This window comes from Uranotaenia lowii, chromosome 3 (assembly GCF_029784155.1).
Source record: "Uranotaenia lowii strain MFRU-FL chromosome 3, ASM2978415v1, whole genome shotgun sequence".
Classification (NCBI taxonomy): domain Eukaryota; kingdom Metazoa; phylum Arthropoda; class Insecta; order Diptera; family Culicidae; genus Uranotaenia; species Uranotaenia lowii.
The window spans coordinates 223064233-223087839 of NC_073693.1; the positions used below are offsets into that span (position 1 = coordinate 223064233).

The 23607-nt window shown below is 42.0% G+C and overlaps 2 protein-coding genes across 2 annotated transcripts in view; one reads left to right on the plus strand and one right to left on the minus strand.

Moving 5' to 3' along the window:
• Positions 1–23607, minus strand: part of LOC129753567 (40S ribosomal protein S25) — a 458367-nt gene that overhangs the window by 336270 nt on the left and 98490 nt on the right. The gene's annotated exons all lie outside the window — the stretch shown is intronic.
• LOC129753551 (WD and tetratricopeptide repeats protein 1-like) lies at positions 1116–13805 on the plus strand. Its single transcript, XM_055749385.1, has 8 exons — positions 1116–1232; positions 8560–9273; positions 9345–9584; positions 9646–9905; positions 9963–10251; positions 10314–10426; positions 12823–13132; positions 13231–13805. The coding sequence occupies exons 2-7, from the start codon at positions 8581–8583 to the stop codon at positions 13115–13117; spliced, it is 1890 nt and encodes a 629-aa protein (XP_055605360.1). The 5' UTR covers positions 1116–1232; positions 8560–8580; the 3' UTR covers positions 13118–13132; positions 13231–13805.

Sequence of the window (23607 nt, forward strand, 5' to 3'; positions counted from 1 at the left end):
CAGCAATTTCTCTGCCACGAGTCGGCGTTTCTGCAACAAGTATATCTCAGCGTCCACCTGCTGCTTTTATTTGCCGCCAATCTTCTTCTGGACTTCCCGAAACAGAAGGAAACTCTCCTTCCGCGTTGGTTACTTGCTCTTTTTGAATTTTCGCCCGCTCGGTTTAAATCCTCAATTTCTTCTACCGGAGCCAGGATCCACCGTTTTCCGAAAGCTGGGGCAATCCCACTTCTGAAGTTGTAACGGATAATATTTTCAGAATCTCATTCCAGGAACGGAAAAAAACTTCATATTTCGGAACACTTTTATTTCTGAACTGGTTTTCTCGACTGTTAATTCTACACTGACCGTTTTTTCTTCTAGCATACTCTACAAAGTCTCCAGTCACTCAATCCGCTCACACAGTGGTAGCTCATTCGCACACACACACACACACACATCTTACACGCTCATTCCTCTTGGGTCACTTTGGCCAACGGCTGAACGTTACAATTTATTAATTTGGGCTGACGTTAAATCAAGAAAGAACAATAATAATTATTATTATTATTAACAATTAACAATTTGAAATAATGAAAGTATTGAATTAATGTAAAACATCCCGTATGGAACAGTATACTGTATACAGTATATAGTATGATATATCATACAATAACGATCCACATTTATCTTCTTCCCAAGACACCCAAAAGATTTCCATTATAAATTCGACCATTTTAGACTAATATTTTTTTTGGCAAAATTTAGCAAAAAAGATGTCCGTGATTGAGGGAGGCTAGTCATTGCAAGCCCCCCTCAACAGGAAAACACGTCTAGATTGTAGCGCGGTCGAAACCAAACCGTTTCTAAATAAATGAGTAGTTTACATTTTGTTTCCTTTTTTTTGGAATTTCTAACCAAGTTAACTTAAGTTTATTCATGACGATAATAATTTTCACCTAGTTTCAATAGGCTTGCCAAAGTAATCAAAAATATTCTTTTGAGGTTTACCCTGACATTGATGATCACGATGATGATGATGATGATGATCATCAACATCTTCAGTGAAAGTATATCATTTTAGAAATTTGGCACCACTGCCGGTACCGACTTGTCAATTTTCTCGCTTTCGTTTTGTAGTCGTTTCGTTCAGTGAAAAGTGTTAATGCAGATGAAGATATTTTATGCAACATAAAATTTTGGCAGAAAGTCTGGTAATAAAATCGGTTATCTCGACAATCTAGGGATAGTTGGTAAGTAGAATACCTCGGGAAATTTGTTTGCCAATTATTTTTAAAAACCTCCGCCGTTATTGCTGGATCTTTGCTTGTTTACAAATTACAGTCAAAACAATGTTATCCTTTTTTCCTACGAAAAATGTAAATAAATTTGCTTTTTATTTAGCAACTTGTAATTCTTTATCTATTGAGCTTCGGTTCCAAATCCTCAATTATTTCTCAAACCTTTAACAAACTTATAAATATTTACCACTTTTCTAAAGTTACCAGCTGGTCTTTTTTTATTGCTATCGATTTTATTTCGATTTTTCTGTTCCACTTTGGGTTCCTCACTGACATATTAGAACATTGTAGAAGTGGGACATTTGGTTTGAACGGGATAAAAATTGAATCTTGAAAATTGAAGGTATTTCGACGTAAGTATGTATGTATTTATAATGGTTAAAACCAATGGACTCGGTTAAATGGAATGCCGGCCGTTATTCTGTCCAGATTACCCTGCAATCGTAGTAAATACTGTTCAAAGGAGAAAACTTTACCTATAAGCTGTTTCCAATAGATTATGGCTCCCAACATTCGCATTTACTAATTTTTACCCCTAAAACTATGCAACACCGTTAACATTTTTTCGAATATGAACGTGAGTTACGAAAAAATGATAATTTGAATGACAAGAATATATCAGTTAGGCAGAATACAATGCAATACAATATAGCCTTTTCATAAGCTTTAGAATTTAACTTAATGGTTTAAGTTTATGCAAATACATTTTTTCTCTATGTGTTTCAATTCTACGAGACCCTCAATAAAGCAGATAAGTACAAATAGTTTCACTCCTTTAACACGTCATGTAAAGCCACTTTAAAGTCCCATTTTTACCTTTCAAATTCGGTTTTAAGCATTCAATTCGATAGAAAGTCTCGTTGGAAGAGCCCAAGAGTAAACATCGAACACAGTTGTACCCGCTAACTGCAACGTTGCTATAAAGTCGCGAATGCCATGATGATGGTTAAACGGCTACAATTGAAACAGAAAAATCTCGTTGGAATTCTAGTTAAAAATTTCTTTCCTAGTGAACAATCTTAAACTGCGAAAATTTTGCGTTAATGTATTCAAAGTGAGGTGTAAATTAGGGCTACCGTGCCCACTGACATCGAAAAGAGTACATTGAGATAATTTTTCCAAAAAGTAAGAAAAAAAGGCATATATATTATCGAGCTTTGCGCCCGAATGGTATGAAAAATGATGTACAGTAGAAACCCGCTTACCCGAGGCAGTCGGGGGATGGACCTCGGATTAAACGAAATACACCAACCAGGCTTGTCAAAAGTCATCGTCATGAGGCGTGAAGCTGTGACTGTGAAGCCTCTTGGTCCGTCAAACTCAATTGACTGTTCCTTAACGACCAGTCACTTCGTTTGCCAGTCATTCATTCCCCAGTCATTTGAAGCTAAAATAATAACCTAGTCAAGCAATCGCATTCAAACGACCGATGACGAAAAAGAAACGCATTTATTATTATTGTTGCTCCTGCCAGCAAGCCGAAGACGACCGAAGAGGAACAAGAAAAGCATTTATTATTATTGTTGCTCCTGCCAGCAAGCTCGTTTTCAGTTTTTTATTGCTATTGTTGCTCTCTGCCAGCAAGTCGTTCAATTTGTTGTACCTGCCGTCAGCAGCTGATCGAAGTGTGAAGAGATTTGCCAGTCACTCTCAGGAGAAACTATGACCATGTGTAGGAGCTTCGCCAGTCGATGATGGAGAAATGTTGATTGTTGTCGTGCTTTATCCGTCATGCGAATAGTGAGGCTCCGTCAATTGAAAACAGTGCCAGTCGTTTGATGAAACAAAACTAGTCGGGTCAAGCGTGACGGGCGAAATTTACCATCACTGACACCAACAAACCCTTTTGCTCTGGTATTGCATATCATCCAGGCGCATAGTTCGGTTCTTGCATGCACGCAGCGAAAAGATTTTTTATTTCAAAGGAAAGTGCCGCAAAAACAAAGGATTTTTTCCTTTGTTTTTGGGATAAATAAAAAATTCCTTTGGTTCAAATGCATTTTCCTTTGTTTCAAAGAATTTTTCTTTTGAAAAATCTTTGATTCAAAATCTTAATGCTTTGATTCAAAACCCAGTTTCATTCGATTCAAAGTTATTTTCTTTTGCTCCAATGTAATTTAGATATAGATTTAAAAGCATTTATTCATCGAACCATTTTCCATTGATTCCAATTGGAAAAAAATCCTGTTGATTAGAAGTTCCTATTATGAGTTTTAAATAATAAAAAGACACAATTTTTAATTTTTTTTATTTACCAATTCGTTGACAAAGTTTCGCATTCTCCGTGGGTCGCTAAATAAACTTTCGGAAACCACTCCGGATTCTGGCAGGTCCGACTGCTGATTGTCGCTGAAGATCGGGCCAAAGATAATCAGGCCGCTGGGTTTGGGGCGAAATCAGTCCTATAACAATGCAAACGTTAATTACATTAATCATTTGAATCAAAACCGTAATTCATTGATTCAAAGAAAACAGGAGTTTGATTCCCAAAAATGAATGTTTTGAATCAAAGTCAGTTTTGTTTGGTTTCAAAATCCCAGTTTTCTCTGCATGTGGATATTATTTTTCTATTTAATCGCGTTTTTGGCAAGTTTAGATGTTAAACTCGGATAGCGTGGAGGCTCGAATGACCGGAGCTCGGATTGAAGGAGCTCTACTGTAGATATTTCTTTGCTTTCTAATACCGTATTTGTTTTCTCCCCTCGTTCAGTGTTCCACCGAACCCGATAAAAACAAACACAAATCGTCGCCAGTGTATTGCTACCTCACTCACTCACACGCTCTCTCGCAACACTGACAAAATTTTCGGGGCACTACCGCCCGATGGCAGTGTAACACTAGGTGAAAACCAGTGCAACATTGTTCGAATAAACAAACAGGACAGCACCTAGTGGTGCACATTTGATAAAATTTCACAAAAAGAAGAGTACGCACATTTTTCGATCAAAAAAGGGGCCGTTCAGATACCACGTGGACAGAAAAATGAGATTTTTGACCCCCTCCTCCCCCTCCGTGGACAAGCGTGGACATTTGGCAAACCCCTACTCCCCTCCCCGGATGTCCACGTGGACAGATTTGAAATAGTTTTTTTTAAAATACCTATAATTTGATAGTAAGAAAACACCACTTTTTGCCTTTTTGTTATGGAAATGGCTGATTTAATAAAAACCGATCAAGAATTTCCTGATATAAAAAAAATTAAAAAAAAAAATAAATTTCTATTTCTATTATCATTTGCTTTCAAAAAGCTACTTAGTGTGTAAACTTAAAGTGGAAAGCTTTACATTCTAAGATTTTCATTTAAACATCTAATATTTATCCACCTTTAGAAAATATTTTAAAAGAGAGTATGTCCACGTGGACATGACCCAAACCCCTACCCCCCTCTCCGTGGACACGCGTGGACATGTCCATACCCCCCCCCCCCCCCCTAAGTTGTCCACGTGGTATGTAAACGGCCCCAAAGAGTACATGTACTCTTAAAAGAGTACATGTGTAAGTTGACGTTATTGGAAAGGTTTGGTCAAATTAAGATTCCCAAAATCTTGAAAAAATTATCAAATTTTCGAAAGTGATGAAAAGTGTTAGAGAAAAATGAGTTATCAAAGAAAGAAAGAACATAAGCCCAAAATATTATGAATTTTTCGAAAAAGATACAACGGCTGACCGGCAGGACTTGAACCCGCAATCTCCGCTTGAGATTGCGGGTTCAAGTCCTGCCGGTGAGCCGTTGTATTTTTTTTTGAAAAGTTCATAATATTTACCGCTTATGTTTTTTCTTTCTTTGATAGCTCATGTTTATCTAATACTTTCCATCACCTTCGAAAATTTGATTATTTTCAGGTACAAAGATGCACCAATACAAATCATAACATTAGTATTAATTTGAAAAAAAAAGTTACTTTTCCAAAATCGTCAGGAACTCTGTGTTTGACATTTCTATGGATGGATTATACCCTGATAGCTTGGTGATCAAGCACACCAGTTTGCACAATTGACAATCGTGACAGGTGATGTCATTCTATGAATCATTTAGATATTTCCTATCCTTCAATCCTGCAAACCACATAATAAAATATGTAAACGATTCATAGAATATCACCACATTGTATTTTAGGGCAGAATTTGAAAAAAAATCGAACCTGCTACCCTTAGGTCCTTAATGATCCCGCGCCGATCCTCCGGTGCATAGGGCCGTGGTAAAAGACCTCCACTGTTGACGATCTGGAGCCAGCGTCTTCACTTGGTCCCAGTCAAGATTCTCGTCGACAGTTCGGATTTCAGCGGCTAGGCTTCGCCGCCACGAGTTTCTGGGTCTGCCTCTTCTTCGATGACCTTCTGGATTCCAATCTAGCGCCTCTCTGCAAATCTCGTTTTCATATCTTCGCAGCGTGTGCCCAATCCATCTCCACTTACGTTCCCGAATCCCGAATCGATTTCTAGCGCCCTTTGATGACTCCGGCGATGTAGTTCCTCATTCGAGATCCAGTTGCCAGGCCACCAAGCGCGGATGATATTCCGCAGGCAGCGGTTTACCAATACTTGCAGTTTTCGCGTCGTTACCGCATATGTGCACCAAGTTTCGCACCCGTACAGCAATACGGATTTGACGTTTGAGTTGAAGATTCGGATTTTTGTTCGTAGAAAGATCTGACGTGACCGCCAGATGTTTCGGAGACTCGCAAACGCAAATCGGGCCTTTCTGATCCGGGTTTCGATGTCTTTTCTGGTACCACCATCAGGCGCTATCTGGCTACCAAGATACTGGAAGCACTCCACTTTCTCAACTTGCTGCCCAGCTACCATGAAACTGGAGGGATTTCCTGTGTTGATCTCCATCGACTTGGTCTTTCCGACATTGACTTTGAGACCTGCTGCCTTGGAACTTTCGGTGAGGTCGTCGAGTTTGCTCTGCATATCTGGTTGTGTTTGGGCGAGCAAAACAATATCGTCAGCCAGGTCAAGGTCGTTCAGTTGCTCCATTGTTGAAGGATTCCACGGCAATCCTCGGTTCGGTGCACAGTCAATCGATCCAATCAGAATCTCATCCATTACGATTAGAAAAAGTAGCGGTGATAGAATACATTCTTGTCTCACTCCAGCAGTTACCGGGATTGGTTCGGACAAGACACCGTCGTGCAAGACCTTGCACGAAAATGCCTCATACTGTGCTTCGATGAGATGACTAGTTTCTCTGGGACCCCTCGTCGCCTTAGAGCCGCCCAGATGTTTTCATGGTTAAGTCGGTCGAATGCTTTTTCGAAATCAACGAACACCAACAGAAGAGAGCCCTGGAATTCGTTGATTTGTTCCAGTATGATTCGTAGCGTTGTGATGTGGTCCACACATGATCGTCCGGATCGGAATCCAGCTTGTTGCCGTCGGAGTGTAGCGTCGATTTTCTCCTGGATCCTGTTCAGGATCACTTGGCAGAGTACTTTGAGGGTTGTACAGATCAACGTTATGCCTCGCCAGTTACCACACTCTGTCAGGTCTCCTTTCTTCGGGACCTTTACGAGGATACCCTGCATCCAGTCGGCCGGGAATGTTGCAGTATCCCAGATGTCAGCGAAAAGACGGTGCAACATTTGTGCTGATAGGGCAGGGTTGGCTTTCAGCATTTCAGCAGGGATGCAATCGATCCCAGGTGCTTTGTTGGATTTCATGTTTTTGATTGCCGCTTCTATTTCAGCCAGCGAGAGCGCTTCCGAGTTGACGCCATTTATGCGACTTACTGTTGGCGCTTCGAGCTGCGGGTTTTGTTGGCCACCGCTATTCGTGACTCGGAAGAGTTGTTCGAAGTGCTCAGTCCATCGTTCGAGCTGATCTGTTCGATCGGTCAATAACTGACCTGCTCGGTCTTTCAGCGGCATTAGTCCTTGCACCACTGAGGCGGCGAGAAATGTCATTAAGTAATCGGATGTCTCCATTGGCGGCGGCTCTTTCTCCCTCTTCGGCTAGGGAGTTTGTCCAGGCTCTCTTATCTCGTCTACAAGCTCGTTTAACTGCCTTTTCCAGCTCCGCATATCGTAAGCGAGCGGCTGCTTTAGCTGACCCGGTACATGCCTGCTCAATTCCGACTTTCGCCTTTCTCCGATCATCGATCATCCTCCAGGTTTCATCCGACATCCATTCACTTCGTCTTCCACAAACTTTACCGAGAGTACCATGGCTCGTCGTGATAAAGGCATTCTTGATTCCACACCACTGTTCTTCGACTGTTCCGTCTGTCGGCAGCTCCGAGGCTCGGGATTCTAGCTGTTCAACGTATGCCCTTTTCACCTCTGGATTCTCCAACCGGCGGACGTCGTATCGACACCCGACTTTCTCCTCGCGCCGTTGGACACGCGCAACTCTCAGTCGTATCTCGCCAAGGACGAGGTGATGGTCAGATGCAATGTCTGCGCTTCGTTTGTTGCGGACATCAAGAAGGCTCCTTCACCATTTTCGGCTGATGCAGATGTGGTCAATTTGATTTTCTGTTCGGCCATCTCGGGATACCCAAGTGACCTAAAAAACATTATCGAAAGTTATATATGTACCCACTCTTCAAACATTATACCAATAGTAGGGTTAAAAAAATGAGCTGAGTTGAGAGGACAGTTTGATGATCAAGCGGCTTGAGAAGACAGCTTGGAATAAGTTCAAAAAACCACTTTAAAGCGAGTTGAGAAGACCGCCAAGTGAGAAAGCAAACTCCAGTGGTTTTAGAGGAAAAGAAGATAGTTTGTAATAAATTGGAAGAAAATCACGTTGAAGAGTTTGCAATTTCAAAATGATCACCAGGAAGAGAGTTGAGAGGTTTACATGCTTAGAAAAAAACTCAAGAGTTTACTTTAAAATAAAGGTATCAAAAATTACATTAGGACGAGTTGAGGACAGTTCAATGAGCACGAATCCTCAAGCATGTGAAAGTAAAATTTAAAATAAGGTACTTTACAGACACAGATATTCGCTATGCTGACCTTTTCAGCATTTGTAAACAACTTTAAACGAAACTGTATAGTAACTGATCCACTGCTGATTCTTTAATGATTTTTTTTAGAGTTGAGCTATGCGACGAAAACGTCCTCACTTACTCGGGTGTACGTTAACCCTTATCCCTAATCCTAATTTGTCTGTTTGAGTCGAGACTTTTAAAATTACATTCTTAGAATTTAAACGGTTGCCAAAATTTAAGAAGGGTGAAGGAGTAACAAATATTTCGAATATTCGTATCTCATCAATTATTATCCTGTAATTGGAAGCTTTTAATAATAAATTGAACTGTTCAAAACAGGGTTGATACATCTTTCGCAAAATGAAGCGAAAATTTCACTACCCCAACGTGACGAACGTCGCTCAGATTCTCCTGGATCGCAACTACAGTGACATTGAGCACATTGTTAAGAATCGTCTCAAAACGGCACCACAATTTATCGACAAGATCGAGCTGGAAGCAGAACTCAAAGGACACAATGGCTGCGTCAATTGTCTGGAATGGAGCGATAATGGACGCATGTTGGCCTCAGCATCGGACGACTTCCACGTTATGCTGTGGGATCCGTTTAACCACAAACAGCTGCTGGATCTAGCAACGATTCATGAGGGGAATATTTTTTCTGTTAAATTCCTCCACAAACAGAATAATTCACTCATCGCGACTGGATCCGCAGATTTCAGAACTTTTGTGTACGATGTAAATAGACCTTTCCCAATCAGGACTTGTACTTGTCACGGTGCCCGAGTTAAACGGCTTGCAACGTCTTCCAAGAATGAACACCTATTTTGGTCAGCAGCCGAAGATGGGTTGGTTTTGCAGCATGATATACGAACCCCACCTCAGTGCCGAGGTGATGATGCCAATGTGCTGATAAATCTGCGTAATCACATTACCGAAATGCCGGAAGTCAAGTGTATAGCGATCAATCCGCTTCGTCCGGAAATGGTGGCGATCGGGGCCAACGATTGCTTCGCCCGGATCTACGATCGACGAATGTTGACGCTTATGAAGGTTGGTGTAGTTTTCTACCTTTTTTCAATTTTCATATGTTATTTACGGAGATTTTGAAAAATGTTTTCCAGCGTAACAACATGATCGATTTGAAGCCGAACTCCAGCGATGCGGACAATATACCCCGGGATGGTTGTGTTCAGTACTTTTGTCCCGGTCATTTGAGTAAAAACAAAGACATCCAATTCTCAATCTTCAAGCAAAAAGCCATCACGTACCTCACCTTTAGCCCAGACGGTACTGAACTGTTGGTCAACATGGGCGCTGAACAGATCTACCTGTACGATCTGAACCGACCAAAGCAGCCGAAGGTGAGCGGATTTATCAAATTGCCTCTTTCTAATTGATTCTCATCCAAGTCCTTATTTCTAGTTTTTGGAGTTACCTAAGTTTACGGAACCGATGAACGGTACTAATGGCACTACCACGAATGGTGTCAAGAATGGAGAGAAAATCAAACACAAGCTACCGCCGGAGGTTGAACTGCTTAAAAAGGAAGGTAACACCAATCTGGAGAAAGAGAAATATCTTCAGGCGATCCAGCAGTACACCATGGCTATTCGAAAGGCTCAAGAAAAAGACTGCTCAATCCTGTACCTGAACCGCGCGACAGCCTTAATGAAACGAAATTGGTAAGATCATCCTCTTTTTTTTCTTAGATCTGCTTGTTAATGCATTGTCCTTCTCAGGTACGGCGACGTCTACGCAGCAGTTCGGGATTGTCACCGAGCACTGCACCTTGATCCGCACTACGTTAAGGCGCACTTCCGATTAGCCAGGGCTCTGCTGAAACTCGGTCAGGTACAGGAAGCATCCAAATGTTTGGCGGAGCTGATTGAACGATTTCCATCTTACGCCAAGAATCACGGTGTTCTGATGCTTGATAAAGATATCGAAGCGGAAATTGACCGGCAGCGGCAACGGGATCGCGTTAGACCTGCGGATTCCGTATCTGAGCAATACTCCGTCAATGAACTGGTAAAATTGCAAACCTTGGGGACAACATTTACGTGGTTGAATTATATGCGCATTTCTTTTAGGCTTGGCAATCAGCAGCTTTGGACTATGAGGATCGCTTCGTTGGTCACTGTAACACTAAAACCGATATTAAGGAAGCCAACTATTTCGGGGATTCCAACTACATCGTCGCAGGGTAAGTTTAATTGATTTTCAAGTCCTAATTGACGAGCTAGCAACAGTGAAATTATACTTGGTTTATTTGATAGTGATCATGTTCTAATCCATTCGGTTCAAACATGTTTAAAAGTTTAAAATTAGCCTACTTGAAGCACTTGCAAGGCTGAATGTGGACCTGTCGAACGTAGGTAATACTAGGACCTACCATAGAGAGAGATGTGAATCCATTATAGATATCACATTTGCTAGTCCGCGAGGACTACACTCATAGCGACCACTTTGCGATCCGCTATCGTGTGGGTAAGAGTGCGCTGTCAGGCAGAGGAGAGGTAATGGTAGGTGAACGACGCTGTCAAAACAATTTGACCGGAATGTCTTTGTTGACGTGTTGAAGTGGCAGCAAAACCTGTCTAACTGGTTGGCGGAAAACCTGACGAAAGTACTCACACGTGCTTGTGACGCAGCAATGACGAGGAGAGCTAATCGTAAATACCACATCTACCAGTTTATCGGAGGACTGAGGAAACCCTAATTTGCGTGCCAACTGCCTTCGCACTAGGCAAAACATGCAGAGAGCTGAGCGTAGGACGCTTTTCAAAAATGCGAAAAGAAACGCAAGACAAATTAAAGAAAGTAAAAAGGCATATTTAAGAGAACTTTGTCTTGATGCCAATGACCGACCATGGGGTGATGCCTACAAGATAGTCATGGCAAAAAACAAAAGCGGTAGTGAACCACCTGAAATGTGCCCCATCAAACTGAGGGAAATAACGAGAGCTGTTTCTTCAACATATTATCAATAGCTGGCAGCAAGTCCCGTATGAATAGGATACGAGCGAGGAGGTGTTGATATCATTGAATGAACTGCACGACATCGTAAAATCCCTTCAACTGGAAAAGGCTCCCGGTCCAGATGGTATACCGAACATTGCAGTTAAGGCGGGATTAAGGAGTTTCCCGAAAAGTTCCGATCGTCACCGCAAATTTGTATTGAAGAAAGGATGTTTCTAGAGGTTTGGAAATGGCAGAAGCTGGTTCTGCTGCCCAAACATGGAAAGCCATTGGAGAACCCATCGACATACAGGCCAATATGCCTACTGGATACTGTGGAAAAGGTTCTGAAAAAGGTGATCTTGAATCGTATCCAGCGATACACCGAGGGCGAAGGCGGATTGTCTAACAATCAATTCGGCTTTCGAAAAGGGCAATGCACAGTGGACGCCATTCGAACTGACGTCGAAACGGCTGATAAAGACAGACTCAAGAAGAGAAGAGGGGATCGTTTTTGTGCGGTAGTAACAAAGGACGTGCGCAACGCCTTCAGGAGTGTCAGCTGGGCAGCGATTGCATCTTTGCTTATAAAAATGAGGATACTGAAATATCTCTGCAAATTAGTGGAAAGCTATTTCCAGAACCGTAAGCTACAATACATGACAAGCTAAGGATTTCAGGAAATGGATATTACAGCTAGAGTACCGCAAGGATGGATATTGGGCCCGATTCTTTGGAATATTACGTACGATGAGGTGCTGACATTGAGCCTGCCAGAGGGAGTTAAGTTGGTTGGTTTCTCGGACGACGTTGTGCTACTAGCGACGCGTTACTCAACAGAAATCGTCCAGCTAACAGCTTCAGGGGCTGTAGAAGCTGTGGACAGCTGGATACTCTCCAAGAGTTTGCAGTTTGCTAACCACAAAACCGAGATGGTCCTGATATCAAACCTGATTTCACCGCAAACAGGCAGGATTACAGTATGATCATGCACTATCAAATCAAAGCGTGAGCTTAAATATTTGGGTGTGATGATTGACGACCGGCTCAGCTTAAAAAATCACGTTGAGTATGTGTGCAAGAAGGCAGCAACAGCAACGGCCGCACTCACGAGGATAATGACGAACAACTTGGGGATCAGAATTAGTCAGCGGAGGATAATTTCGAGTGTGGCATGAACCTGGACGGGGTTATAGTGTTTTCCAGTTCTTGTGTTCGACAACAGCAGGGGTTTGTTCTGTTTCCGGTTGGTTGTATCCGAACTTCGGGATAAACGTACCGGTTTTATGCCAAACATGATTTTCACCTCCCAAAAAATGAAAAAGAGTCGTTATTGTGGCTCCAGAGAGTATGTACAAGATATGTCAAAGTATTAATCAAAAAATTGTGTAATTCAGTTCTTGGATTCAGAAGATAACGATTCCTACAAAAATTCTGATGATTTTTGCAACACTTGTTCGAAGCAACTTTATGTTGCTTTCTTTCAACATTCTGGATTGGATTCTTCATTGAAATGTTTTTCTACCTAATAATCTGTACCAAGAATTCAAAATACTTCAGTCAATCGATCAATATTTAGTATCGAATGTTAGGTTTCATTATTTTCAATTATTAACAACTTCTCCAACTCAACGCTTCCAGATCCGACGATGGAAACTTCTTCATCTGGGAACGGGACAGCGGGATGATTGCGTCGATCTACCAGGCCGACGAGCTGATCGTGAACTGCGTCCAGCCTCATCCGTACATTTGCATGCTGGCCACCAGTGGAATCGATTACGAGGTACGACTCTGGTCCCCGCAGTCGGACGAAACGATCCCGGTGAAGCACCGAGTCGATGTGGTGGACAATACGGTGAGCGAAAATCAAAATCGTATGCAGTCGGATCCGTTCGATTCGCTCGCTCCGGACCAGGCGATGTGCAGGGCCAGTTAGCTTGCGGAATGGTTGGTGAGTGTTTTTTGAACTGACATGCAGAGATGTGTATAATCATCTTTCCACAAAAATCCATTGTCAACTCACAGTTCCCATTCCTTTCTTTTCTGCAGATTTCCTGTTTACTCTGTTTAGCGCTTGATAAAGCAAGTAAATTACTACCTAGCTTACTGGTACGGTGGAGCCTAACATTTTACGAACCCCAGTCCGGCTGCAATACGACCACAAATGACACGCTGCTTTCTCATATTTTGAACTAAGGAAACGTCACGGATATAGACTTTGAATAGTTGTAGTCTTAGTAGTGTACCGGAGAGAATTTAGGTCTGTAATGCTTCTTACAACTCTGATGTTGTTTGTTGAACCGGTAATTCTGTACCCAGTTGTCAGAGTAAATTCGAAAATTTTACCTAATTACTTTAAGCTGATTTGCGTCGTTTTTGTTCAGTCAAAAATGATCGCTTATTTTACTGAATTTATGTGATTTTCCTAAAGAATAGCCACTAGTGGCGGATACATCTGTGTGTTAACAGAAAATAAATTATAAATGTGATTGGAATATTTTAGTTGACAAAAACTTATGCTAATAATCTACTGTTAATTTTATTTTTTTGAAATTTATAATTTACATCCCATTTTTATATCGAGAATGAATCAAAGGTAAAATATATTATTATTATTATTGAAACTATGATTGCATTTACAACCCAACAGATGAGAAACACTTCCCTTGTTAGGCGATGTTTTGTCGAATGACAAAACACGACCAAAAGAATGGAGCAACTCTACGATCACTTGCTGCTTGATTCTAAATTTAAAATTCACCTGACGATAAAAGAAACAAAAGGATCGAGATTTTTATAAGCATTTGATTCCATCGCATCGAAATCTCAAAGATGTATGGAAGGCTAGTAGGTATTTCGAATTATAAACTTTTTTTAGCCATAGTACCCCAACATGATCAAAGTGAAACGCGTAGCAGAAAGGATCGGGTTGAAGATTAATACATCCAAGACAATGTATATGCTAGCCTGCGAATCCAAGACCAATTGAGCCCTTTCGTCCAGTAATAACAAGGTCACAATCGAGGGCGACGAGCTGGAGATAGTCGAAGACTTTGTTTATCTCGGCTCACTGCTGACCGCAGATAACGACACCAGCCATGAGATCCGACGGCGAATGATCAGCGGAAATTTGGCCTTCTATGGATTCGCAACGAAAAGCAACGACATACGGCAAAAACAAAATCTCGGAAGTCGTTTACGACATTGTTGACGAAGTTTGATTGCGTGGTAATGGACGACGAAACCATACCCAAGGCAAACTTCAGACAGCTTCCTGGGCGAGAATATTATACAGCAACCGGAAAGGAAAGGGTGTCAGACATTTTCAAGCATATTAAACTATCACAGTTTGCCAAGACATATCTCGTTTAGCAAACTACATTTTGGTTGCTCATGCCTTTATGGAAAAAGGTTATGGAGTGGTATTTACCGCTAGCAACATCTCGGTTGTGCCCAAGTATAAGGACCCTTCAACACACCAGAACTTCGCCCAATCGAAAACTATTGGGCGATCGTTAAGCAGAACTTTAAGAAGACCTAAACAGCTGTTAGCAGCGGGAAGCAATTTAAAGTTATGTGGCGTTCTGCGACGAAGAAAGTGGATAAAGGGGATGAAGTGATTGTTCAAAATCTGATGGCAAGCGTCAAACGAAAGGCTCGTCAATTAGATCTTGGTCGACCGGAATCTTAACTGAGTATTTTTTCTCTCTTCTATTTTATTTATTTTTATTTTCTTTGTATTATTTCTCACGACATAACTTGACGAACATATTTCCTAAAATTCACTCGGTCCATGGCAACCGTTCTTCAATTTTTCGGACATTCCACATTCGCCAGATCATACTCCCCTAGGCCTAACCACCTCGCTCGTTGCGCCCCTGCTAGTCTCGTTCCTACCGGATTCCTAGCTGACACCTTGTTTGCAGGACAGTCGTCCGGCATTCTCGCAACATGTCCTACCCAGCGTATCCGGCCAGTCTTATCCACCTGCTGGGTACTGGGTTGGCCGAAAAGTCGCGCGAGCTCGTGGTTAATCCTTCGCCTTTACACTCCGTTCTCCTGCACGACGCCAAAGATGGTTCTTAACACTCGTCGCTCAAATACTCCTAGTGTGCGCAGGTCCTCCTTGAGCAATATCCATGTCTCGTGCCCGTAGAGGACAACCGGTCTAACGAGCGTCATATACACGTTACACTTCGTGCGAGGGCTAAGTCTTCTCGACCGCAATTGCTTGTAGAGTCCATAGTAGGCACGACTTCCGCTGATAATTCGCTGCCGGATCTCACGGTTGTTGTCATTGTCTGCGGTCACCAGTGAGCCAAAATAGACAAAGTCTTTGACTATCTCCAGCTCGTCGTCGTCGATCGTGGCCTTGTTATTAATGGACAAGTGGGTTCGTTCGGTCTCAGATCCGCAGGCCAACATGTACTTCGTCTTGGACGTATTAATCATCAACCCAATCCTTCCTGCTTCACGTTTCAGTTTGCGGTAGATCTCCTCCACCGCCGCAGATGATCTGCCGACTATATCAATGTCATCGGCAAAGCAGATAAGTTGACTTGATCTGTTGAAAATCGTGCCCCGCATTTCACCCACCGCTCGTCGAATAAAACCTTCTAGCGCCACGTTGAGCATCATGCAGGATAGACCATCGCCTTGTCGAAGCCCCCTGCGCGATTTGAATGAACTCGACAGTTCACTCGAAATCCGCACACAGCACTGCGTTCCATCCATCGTCGCCTTGATTAGTCAGGTCAGCTTCCCGGAAAAGCCGTTCTTGTCCATGATTTTCGTCACGGTCGATCATATCGTATGCGGCCTTGAAGTCGATTAATAGATGGTGCGTAGGGACTAGGTGTTCACGGCATTTTTGAAGGATTTGCCGTAATGTGAATATCTGGTCCGTCGTTGACGGTCCCTCCATGAAACCGGCCTGGTGACTTCCCACGAATCTGTTTTCTTGTGGCGTTAGGCGGCGGAGAAGTATTCGGGACAGCACTTTGTAGGCTGCATTTAGGACAGTGATCGCTCGGTAGTTCTCACAGTCCGATTTGTAATCCCCTTCTTGTAGATGGGGCATATTATCCACTTCTTTCACTCCTCCGGTAGCTGTTCTGTATCCCAGATCCGGACTCACGATTGTCCGTCAGGATGGCCCCATCCTTATCCCGGCACATTTCAGCTGGCGGCACGAAGCCTTTGCGGGATGCGTTGAGTTTCTGATATAATTTTCGTATTTCTTGGGAACGATGCATCTGCTCCAGCTACCAAGCTCCTCCTCCAGTTGGCGCTTTTTCTCCTGGAAATCGGGCTCGCTGCCTCTTCTGCTGTCGATGATTTTCCACATTTCGACGGGTGCCTCTTTGCACTACTGCCGCCCACGCGGCATTCTCTTCGTCCATCAGCCTCCTACACTCCTCGTCGAACCAGTCGTTCCGTCAAGTTCGTTCCACATGTCCGATGACGTTCTCCGAAGCACCGTTGATGGCTGTCTTTATGGTATCCCAACAGTCCTCGAGAGGGGCTTCGTCAAGCTCACCCTCTGCCGGCAGCTTCGAGCGATTAGGTGTAGTCTACCGCGACTTCAGGTTGCTTCAGTCGTGCGATATTTAACCGAAGCGGGAGTCGATTTCGTATTTTGTTCACTACGGAGAGTTTTGGGCGCATCTTCACCATCACGAGATAATGGTTTGACTCGATGATGGCACCTCGACAGGATCTGACGTCGATGATGTCCGAGAAGTGCCGGCTGTCTATCAACACGTGTTCGAACTGTTATTGCGTTTGGTACGGTTATCTTCAGGTGTACTTGTGTGGGAGGCGGTGCTGGGAAAAGGTACTACGTACGACCATTCGGTTGGAGGCGGCGAAATCTATTAGTCTGAGGCCGTTTTCGTTGGTCAGCTGGCGCGCACTGAACCTTCCAATTGTCGGTTTGAATCCCTCTTCCTGGCCGACCTGAAAATTAAAATGCCCGGTAAAGATTTTGATACCATGTTTTGGGCCGTGGTTGTATTCACGCTCCAGCTGCGCGTAGAATTAGTCTTTGTGGTCACCGGTACTTCCTAGGTGAGGGCTGTGCACCGTGATGATGCTGATGTTGAAGAAGCGGAACTTAATCCTCAACCGGCACATTCGTGGGTTGATCGGCCACCACCGACAACGCGCTTTTGCATCTTTCCCATCACTATAAAAGCTGTTCCAAGCTCGTGTGTGTTGCCGAAGCTCTGGTAGATTGCACGACCATCTGGGTACGTTCGTATCTGATAAATAGGTACTTTTACTTTACCAACGAACTTTATTTCCCGACTTGTTGATGGAGAAAAGAGCTATACAATGTTGAGCGTTTCTTATATACTACTACTAAATTACTTAGCGTTTCAACCTTCTAGAACAATCTAATAAACGCAATAGAGTTGTCTACCAAAATATTTATCATCTCCAAATCTTTAAGAATTTCTTCTAAAATTCTTTGAAAAGTCGAGGCTGCACTAGATATGCCAAACGGCAAACGAAGATACGTAAACAGTCCTTTATGAGTATTCACCGTCAGATATTTCTGCGAACTTTCTACCTACCTACCTAAGGGTCCGGCGCCGATTGACCGACGCATAGGGCTGAGATAAAAGATCTCCACTGCTGGCGATCCGGAGCCAGCGTCATCACTTGCTGCCAGCCAAGGTTCTCGTCAACTGTGCGGATTTCAGCTGCTAGACTTCGCCGCCACGAGCATTTGAGCCTGCCTCTTCTTCGATGCCCATCTGGATTCCAGTCAAGCGCCTCTCTGCAAATCTCGTTTTCATCTCTTCGCAGCGTGTGCCCAATCCATCTCCACTTACGTTCCCGAATCTCGATTTCTAGCACCTTTTGATGACACCGGCGATGAAGTTCAACGTTTGAGATCCAGTTGCCAGGCCACCAAGCGCGGATGATGTTCCGCAGGCAGCGATTCACAAAAACTTGCAGTTTTCGCGTCGTCACCGCATATGTGCACCAAGTTTCACACCCGTACAGCAATACGGATTTGACGTTTGAGTTGAAGATTCGGATCTTAGTTCGTAGAGAGATCTGGCGTGAGCGCCAGATGTTTCGGAGACTCGCAAACGCAAATCGGGCTTTTCTGATCCGGGTTTCGATGTACTTCTTGGTACCGTAAAACGGGGTAACTTTGATCACCGGGGTAAATTTGACCAACAATAAACTTTTCCACATTATCATCAATAACTCAGTCTATAGTTCGAATTTTTGAAAACTGTTTTCTACGTTTGAAAGCCTACTAATTAAGTATCAAATAGGCAAAATTTGGTTTGTGTTTGATTTTTTTCTGTTAGTAAAAATCATATTTCAAAATCATAGAAAATCTATTTTTTCCAAGGCTCGCAAACAAACAGCTCTTCTGATGATACTAAAAAGCATTTAGAAGCAAACGAGTTGTTTAATGAGAAAGAACAATTTTTTTTCTTTGTATATGAACAGTTTTTGATATTTAAAAAATAAGGACATTTTCCAAGAGTAAGCCCGTATTGGAAAAATGCATAGGAACACTATCAAATTGTTAACTTTGAAGAAAAAATGACAATAGAAATAGTGGGAGGGCCTAGGGGAATGTGTGAAGGTAAAATTTCAGTTGTATATTGATGCTCAAACTATTTAGCAATTATTATAATTTTTGCCCATAAATGTAGGCAGCATCATAGTTATTTTTTCGATTATAAATAGTTTTAAAATAAAACGTTAAAAATTAAGGATAAATTGTTAAATTAGCATATTTAAACATTATGAAGGTGTTTTGTATCCTATATGACCAAGAAAATTCGTTGAAACCGTCCGAATAGAGACTGATCAATGTCACCCCATAACATCAAATTCTGAACAGAGACGAAAACGATTTTTAAATCAAATTTGAAGTAGTCAAATAAATTTCTGCTTCCATGTTTAACGTTCATAGGAGTTCAGTACTGGTTTTAAAAATATAAAACATGCCATATTCTTCTTAACAGAAAAAATAATCGAGAAATATTGAATAAAAGTGATCAATCTTACCCCGGATTACGGTACCACCATCAGGCGTAATCTGGCTACCAAGATACTGGAGGCACTCCACTGTCTTATCCTGTTGTCCAGCTACCACGAAATTGGGACGATTTTCTGTGTTGATTTCCATCGACTTGGTCTTTCCGACATTGATTTTGAGACCTGCTGCTTTGGAGCTTTCGGTGAGGTCGTCGAGTTTGCTCTGCATGTCTTGTCTTGTCTTGTCTTGTCTGCGAATTTTCCGACACCTTTATTTGCATGTATGCCCCAGACAAATCATTTTTTTTTCGAAAAACCGATAACCACTCAATTTCGCAAAAATATCACTTATATTTGGTAGTGGATAGTGTTCGTTACTAATCACCTTATTGATCGTTACTTTGCAATCTCACACTCCCTACACTTTTAGGCACAACTACTAATTGAGACGCCCAGGCGCTCCTCAATGTATGCAGGTTTAATCACATTTTCCCTCACCAAACGATCTCGTTCATCACTCACTCACCCAAATCAGCCTAGGTAGATTCTCCAAGTGCAATCTAAGTTCCCTTGAAAAGATCCATCCACATGCATGTGCTGCATCATTGAGGCGTACAATTCCAAGGTATATCCGGCTAGCATTTCACTTATGCTAAAACCGCCAACCTCCATCTTACTATGTATGCCAGGTTATGTCACGGCCGGGATTCGTTCTCATGAACGTTGGCTTTGAAGACAAGGATGCTATCCTCTAGGCCACGATCTGCTGGCTAACAGCGTTTCAACTTTATAACTCTAGAGCTGTTTTACTGAAGTAAGAATTCTGATCTTGAGCGGAACCACGCGGATCTTGAGTGGAACTAAAATATGATCTTGAGCGGAACCATTTTCTTCTGTCAACATCTTTAGTAGCTCTTATTCCTAATACTTGTGTAACTGTGAAAACTTCAATTAAATTTCATCTTTGAAGATTTTAAAGTTCAAAAATTAAAGTTTTTAGGTGAAAAAAAGAAACTTAGCGTTCCAAAGCTGTTCTCAAAATATCCGTTGAAATTTATTTCTTGCTTAAAAAAAGTCCAATTTTCCCTTTGATGCACTGTATCCTATTTTGAAAAAATCGATTCTCTTAACTCAAATTTAAGTTTTTTTTTATCTCAAAAATTAAATTCGTTAGTATATTTGATTGATTGTTTGAATGTGCGTGTTTAGGATCATACTGCCCTGAACAACTTTTGAAGGTAACGACAAAGTTAGTAATACAAAAGAAGATGCTTTAAATTACAGATTTGGCAAAAAAAACTGTACATTGGTCTAAATGAATGTTTTTGAGAAAAAACTCTTAATTTTTTAATCCTTATTCCCTTAATTCCTTTAATTTTATTGGAAATTCATGATAAATTGGGTCATTTTTATATTTTAGTAGGGAAAAATCAGTTTACGTTGAAAATCTTTTCATACTTTTTCTTTTATATTTTAGTAGAGAAAAATCAGTTTACGTTGAAAATCTTTTCATACTTATTGTTACGAGGTCCCTCGTAAGGCGACAACCCTACTTCGAGCGAGAGAAATTCGCTTGACAGCGATAGATAAAGTACAGAGGAACAAAACAAACAACAATTAGAGAAACGCGGTTAAATTGTAATACGGTAAAGGCTAGAAACAACGTGTTAGAGTTAGACGAGCGTAATTACCATTGTACAGTTAAAAGGAAGTTTGTGACCTCGAATTATCAAGTTTACTGAATCTACACGAGAAGGTTTGAGTTCGCCAAGTGAGATAATTCTAAAACTAAATGTTTAAAATCTTTATAGATCACACATCTTACCCAACTCAATTTCTCCCATAAGAAGGTTTCCTCATTATTCAATACTCTCCAAGGTAAATTTACTACATAAATTATAAGTAATAAGCCCAATTACCAAATTTATTAACCGTAACAGGTAGTTGAAACTTGGATAGAATATCCCGTGCTAAAAGGATTTATCCTGCAAGAACGGTAAAAGTCACTAAACGTGAGTTCTTTTTATCACTATATTTAGTATTACTGAAACTAATATAGAACTTTAAACTGCAGGGATTTTTATTACCACTGAAATATATGTGTAATGCGAATCTGGAAAATTGATTTACTGAGAAAATTACATCATAAAAATCCGTTTAAGCGGTGAATCCAGAAAAGCACTAACATAACCTCAAATGGGAGGATTAGACAGAACAAGGGTAACCGGATCCCAAGGCCAACATGCAGCTAATGAGGCTCATGCAACAGCAGGATATAGTTGTCAGATATGCAGAAAGATCGACAATAACCGAATGGTACTCTGTGATCACTGCTCCTTGTGGCATCATTATAGTTGCGCCGGCGTCACCTCGCAGGTTGAAGGAGAGGACGTACCGTGGAGTTGTAAGAAATGCATAAAGAAATCGCAGAAGAAGTCTTTAAAACATCAAACCGCTGGTGATAAAGGCTCGGCCGAACAACAACATAAAGGAAAGACTGGCGATGACTTCTCCGAAATTCGATCAAAGGCAGGAACCAACATCTCCAAAACGTCCAATATGTCCAAAAAGTCGGCCGAGCATCTTTAGAAATCCAGCTAAAAAAGGTGGAAGCCGAGAAGCAGTTACTGGAAGAGAAACGGAAACTGATTAATAAAGAATTCAATTTAATGGAAGAGATGGCTGAATTGAATAACCAGGAACCCGACAACTGTACTGCTCAGTCCAGATCGAAAGTTGAGGAATGGCTCGAACGATCAAATGCGACACGAGCAGGAAGCGAGCATTCCACATCAGTAGATTATAACGAAAATGAATCTGCATCTGAATTGGAAAGCGCCGACGAAGAACAGTTTTTGCCCAAAGGCAAATCTACGCCGAAACACCATGTCGCTGATAAAATGAGCAGCACCAGGCCTAAACCTACCACTAGCAATCAGAATATCTGTAGTCTAACGCGTAGTCACCTGGCAGCACGACAAGTGGTAGCGAAGGACTTGCCACCCTTTTCGGGCGATCCAGAAGAATGGCCGATGTTTGTCGCTACTTTGGAAAGCACCACAAAAATTTGCAGATTCACAGACGAAGAGAACCTTAGTCGATTGCGTAATTGTTTACGCGGAGAGGCCCTAGCAGCAGTCCGTTGTTTCCTTATCCATCCTTCAACAGTTTGGAAGGCGATCGACGTTCTTCGTCTCAGATTTGGGCAGCCACAGTTCATTATTAGTTCACTAAAAGAAAAGGTTCTTGCCTTCCCGATTCTCAAGGAAGATGCAATGAATAAGCTTATTGAATTTGCGCTTGCTGTCCAAAACTTATGTGCTACGATCGACGCTTGTGGGCGGAAGGAATATTCCCGGGATATGACGTTACTCGATAAACTTATCGAGAAGCTACCCCCATCACACGCACTGGATTGGGTTCGACACGCCAGAGGATTAAAAAGGATAAGCTTGACCAGCTTCAGCGACTGGATCTTCATCATCGCCAAAGACGCATGCTGCGTCGCGAAACCTCCAAGGAAGAGTGAAAAACTTGTCAGCGAAAAAATCGGAGCCGTACCAAGAGTTAAAGCTTCTATCAACCTTCATACAGAAGCACCCGACTCCGAGGGTAGTGAGCCAGATAAACACAAAACTGAATCGCGAAACTGTCTCATTTGCTTAAAGAATGATTGCTCTTCTCTCGAAAAATGCTCTCGTTTTCAAAATATGTCGTACGGAGAACGATGGACAGCAGTTAACGTGTACCGACTGTGTAAGAAATGCCTAAAATCCCACCGAGGTCGGTGCAACTCACCATTATGCGGAATACAGGGTTGTACGTGTAAACACCACTCACTTCTCCATAAGAACCTGAATGCAGCTTCACAGGATTTCAAGTCGTGCAACACGCATCAAGTCCATGCTCAAGCGACCTTGTTTAGATATGTGCCGGTTACGCTATACGGTCAAGGAAAACAAGTTCAATGCTTTGCATTTTTAGACGATGGCTCTCACTTAACTCTCATAGACCAGGATTTATCGAATGAATTAAACCTGAAGGGTGAACACCGTCCTCTCTGTTTAAAGTGGACCGGTGGAACAGAAAGGAACGAATCCAACTCACACTCAGTAAATATTGACATCTCTGGTGCTGAAGGAAAACGCTACCACCTGGACGACGTACGGACCGTTCAAGAGTTGCAACTACCATACCAGACACTTAACGTTGTTGAACTTGCCGCGAAATACAGTCATCTTCGTAATTTACCAGTTCAATCCTACGAAAACGTTCGTCCGCGTATATTGATCGGAGTAAAACATGATATGTTACTCTCGTACGTAAAAGCAGAGAAGGAAAACCTGAAGAGCCAATTTGCATTAAAACGCGATTGGGATGGTCTGTTTATGGAGGAGGAAGTGACAGTGGTGA